Source organism: Cryptomeria japonica, chromosome 2 (assembly GCF_030272615.1).
Source record: "Cryptomeria japonica chromosome 2, Sugi_1.0, whole genome shotgun sequence".
In the NCBI taxonomy this organism is placed as follows: domain Eukaryota; kingdom Viridiplantae; phylum Streptophyta; class Pinopsida; order Cupressales; family Cupressaceae; genus Cryptomeria; species Cryptomeria japonica.
In genome coordinates, this window is record NC_081406.1 from 198,586,117 (window position 1) to 198,590,166 (window position 4,050).

A 4,050-nucleotide genomic window follows, 5' to 3' on the forward strand; every position below is an offset into this window, starting at 1 on the left:
GGGTCATCCACCTCTTGTGGAATATAATATTATTTCTCCTACCTACCCTTAGTATTTCTTACCTACCCTTGTTTCTCATTGAGCCACATGTCATAATTGTGTGCTCGTACATCCATATGGCCTTGCCTATATAAGCAGGCCTATATTCATTGTATTGGTTAATCCAGTTGATCATTTGCATAATGTTGAGAATACAGTTTGTTCTTATCATTCTATTGTCTCTCTTTTTATGCTTTTCATTGTGCCCTTGATCTTGACAAAATCCTACAATGAGCAACCGTGAAGCCAAATGGTATTGCTCTTCTTGGATCGCCGAAGTTGCTCATTTCCGTGCAATTTTATGCAATCATAACTATAAATTGGGAGAGAATGAGAAAGGCAAAACAGTGGGAAGTAATGGACTCGAGAGTTTTTGAGGCTGCCCATTTGGGAAATATCAGTGCCATTAAAGATTTGATAGACGAGAATGCTGACGTTTTGGAGCAGGTCACCAGTTCTAGCAAGAATTTAGTTCTACATGTGGCTGCAAGAGCTGGACAGGCAGATTTCGTGTCTGAGATTTTGAGGATCAGACCTCAAATCTTATCCTATCTCAATAGTGAGCGGGATACTGCCTTGCACGAAGCTACGAGAGAAGGACACTCGACTGTTGTAAAGGTGCTCTTGGAAAAAGACCAACGCATTGCTTACAAAGTTAATCAGGATTATGAAACGGCCCTCTTTTTTGCTTGCAAGGCAGGCCACACTCATGTGGTTAATGACTTGATTCAAGTCGCTTCGTTGCTTGCCCTCGACTCGGAAAAACCAGACAGGCTGACGTCTCTTCATGCTGCATCAACTAGAGGATACGCAGGTATTTTCATTTAAGGAAAAAGAAGAAAATTTTAAATGCAATTATGTTGTGAAGACATTAGATCTTTAATTTGACGATTTGTTTAATCATGGTGTTGTCAGACATAGTAAAGGAGCTGATTAAGGCAAGACCTGGGCTGGTTGGAAAAGTGGACAAGCAAGGAAGCAGTCCGTTGCATTCAGCTGCTCCACATGGCCATTTGGAAGTAACAAGAGCATTGTTGACTGCCGACCCAGAGATTTGCTACATTCTCGACGGCTCTGGCAGGTCGGCTCTCCATATCGCAGCGATGAAAGGACGGCTCAGCGTTGTTCATGAAATACTGTTCTTCAGGCCTGACTCTGCGGAAGTGCTCTCCACGGCCGGTGAAACTTTTTTGCATTCTGCAGTGGAGGCGAACCAGATCGAAGTTGTCAAGCACGTGGTTGACCTTCTTGACACGTCCAAGCTTATCAGGACACAAGACAACGAGGGCAATACAGTTTTACATGTTGCCACCAGGAAAAAACTCAAGCAGGTACGTGAGCAGCGTGGCCCACAATTAAGTAGGGAAGTCACTAATCTCCACATAAAATGGTAATCTGTATGATTTTTAAAATGTGGAAACACAATAGATTTGAGAAATTTTCAGCATGAAATCTTCATGATCTTCATCCTCTTTTTGTTAAAAAATGAACAAAAAAATCGTCATCTTTCTGTAAAAATGAAACCAAAAAAAATTGTCATATTTTGCACATGTAAAAACTTTAAAAAAAAATTTCAATGTCATGTAGAGATTAGCCTGTTCCATTAAGTAACCCTCTCGTGCACAAAGATTCTTGCTTTGTCAATTAATTATTAATAGATTGATGGGTTTCCAGATGGTCCGGTGGCTGGTGGTGTGTACGACTATAAATGTAAACGCAGTGAACAAACAAGGGTTGACGGCACTGGATATCTTGGAGAAAGAGCCGACTCACTCGGGATCCGCGATAATCAGGTCCGCGCTCAAGGAAGTGGATGCCAAGCGCAGCTACGAGCTCCCTCTGGAGCGCTTCAAGCGAGATGACTTCGCTCTCAAACGGAGCGTGAGCTCAATTAATCACCACGTTCGGGATCAACATTTCGAGACGGCCGACACGAGCGACCGAGTGAACTACATGGCGAAAGAACTGTGGCAGCAGCACAAACAAGCAATAAACACTGTGACTGTGGTAGCGGTGCTCATAGCTACGGTGGCCTTCATTGCCATGTTCACTGTGTCGAGCGGCCTTAAAAATGATGGCGAATACGAAGGCACTGCTGTAATGGCACACACTACCGCCTTCCAGGTGTTTGTAATAACTGACTCCGTGGCGTTATTCTCGTCGTTGGCGATAGTTCTGATTCTGGTGACCGTGGTGCCATTCCATAGAAAAGTCTTAATGAAGCTTTTGTTCTTCATCAATAGACTTATGTGGGTAGCAGTTGGATGCACTGCCTCGGCTTTTCTTGCTGTAGGTTATGTGGTGGTGGCCCCCAAGACTATGTGGGTTGCAATTGAAATGTGTGTTATTGGTGTGGGAAGCATGGTCTTCATGTTCACTTCTCTCACCTCGCTCGTTGTTGGCCATCAGAGGAAGAAAGCCCAATTCCGGAAAATGAAGAAGCCTATAAATGGTGAAAATGTGACAAAGTCAAGATCCAGAGATCCTGTGACGATCATAACTGACGTGGGAGTAGATGAATATGAAGCGAATTTAGGGGAAACAAGCGAGAGATTATCTGGGAGAGGAAACCATTCTTCTTCTGACTCAGACATTGAAAGCCCTGAAGGGAACGGGTTCTTTCCATTGTAGCCACACAGAAACTATCAATACCAAGCGGCTTTGATACTGATTAGGAACTTCTTCTCAGTTTCCTCTTTTGAAAAGTCTCTGTCCTCGGATTCCCGGTGGAGCTCCCCATGTCTTGAAGATGGAAAATGAGAAGATCTTTCGCAAATATTCTACTTCACGTGTTCAACAGCTGTTTGTAACGATTTAATCTGCGGAGTGGGGTCTACTGCAAAGTATAAAAGAAAACGCCTATGAACAAGTCTAGCGATTCTTTTTCGAGTGAGAAAAGAAAAGAAAAAGATATTCAATCATTTTGATTTAAAAGTTTTAATATGATTAAATTTATTTCTACACACTGCATTTATGCGCCTCTATTAAAACTAGCATATATATCTCAAATTTTAATTTAATCCATATAAAATATGCCGAGAGATATCCTTCTCGAGGCATCTATTTTTAATTAGTTTTACATCCTAAAGTAAAATAGGCGCCTCGAGAAGGATATCTCTCGGCATATTTTATATGGATTAAATTAAAATTTAAGGTATATATGCTAGTGGCAGTCATGCGATGTGACATGAAAAACATAAAATAAATGCAACATATAATTATATAGTATCTTTTTCTTGAATTGAATTATATTATTATGTAGAGATATATGAAATTTTATATATCGATTTAGACTATTTTTAATAAATATATATGTTTTGCAAGATTAAAGCAGCTGTTTGTAACGATTTAATCTGCGGAGTGGGGTCTACTGCAAAGTATAAAAGAAAACGCCTATGAACAAGTCTAGCGATTCTTTTTCGAGTGAGAAAAGAAAAGAAAAAGATATTCAATCATTTTGATTTAAAAGTTTTAATATGATTAAATTTATTTCTACACACTGCATTTATGCGCCTCTATTAAAACTAGCATATATATCTCAAATTTTAATTTAATCCATATAAAATATGCCGAGAGATATCCTTCTCGAGGCATCTATTTTTAATTAGTTTTACATCCTAAAGTAAAATAGGCGCCTCGAGAAGGATATCTCTCGGCGTATTTTATATGGATTAAATTAAAATTTAAGGTATATATGCTAGTGGCAGTCATGCGATGTGACATGAAAAACATAAAATAAATGCAACATATAATTATAGAGTATCTTTTTCTTGAATTGAATTATATTATTATGTAGAGATATATGAAATTTTATATATCGATTTAGACTATTTTTAATAAATATATATGTTTTGCAAGATTAAAGCATGTACTAAAATGTAAGATGTATAGTAGACTTTATTTAATGATAGTACTTATAAAACATTATTTAATGGTCATTATGAATAGGGTTAGGGTTAAGGTTAGTATTATGGTTAGAGTTAAGGTTAACATCATTGTTAGGGCTACGAT

At 38.7% G+C, this 4,050-nt stretch overlaps 1 protein-coding gene across 1 annotated transcript; it reads left to right on the forward strand.

Annotated features, from left to right (window-relative positions):
• The first annotated feature begins 396 nt into the window (after positions 1 to 396).
• On the forward strand, positions 397 to 2,670 carry LOC131072773 (ankyrin repeat-containing protein At2g01680-like). Its single transcript, XM_058009030.2, has 3 exons — positions 397 to 853; positions 955 to 1,370; positions 1,714 to 2,670. Exons 1-3 carry the CDS (start codon positions 397 to 399, stop codon positions 2,668 to 2,670), a joined length of 1,830 nt encoding a protein of 609 aa, XP_057865013.2.
• The last annotated feature ends 1,380 nt before the right edge of the window (positions 2,671 to 4,050 follow it).

Bases quoted from the DNA above. Each gene is read 5' to 3' on its own strand.
- LOC131072773 (XM_058009030.2), top strand. From the start codon at position 397: ATGGACTCGAGAGTTTTTGAGGCTGCCCATTTGGGAAATATCAGTGCC. The intron at 854-954 runs GTATTTTCATTT...TGGTGTTGTCAG, and splicing joins ATCAACTAGAGGATACGCAG to ACATAGTAAAGGAGCTGATT. The intron at 1,371-1,713 runs GTACGTGAGCAG...ATGGGTTTCCAG, and splicing joins CCAGGAAAAAACTCAAGCAG to ATGGTCCGGTGGCTGGTGGT.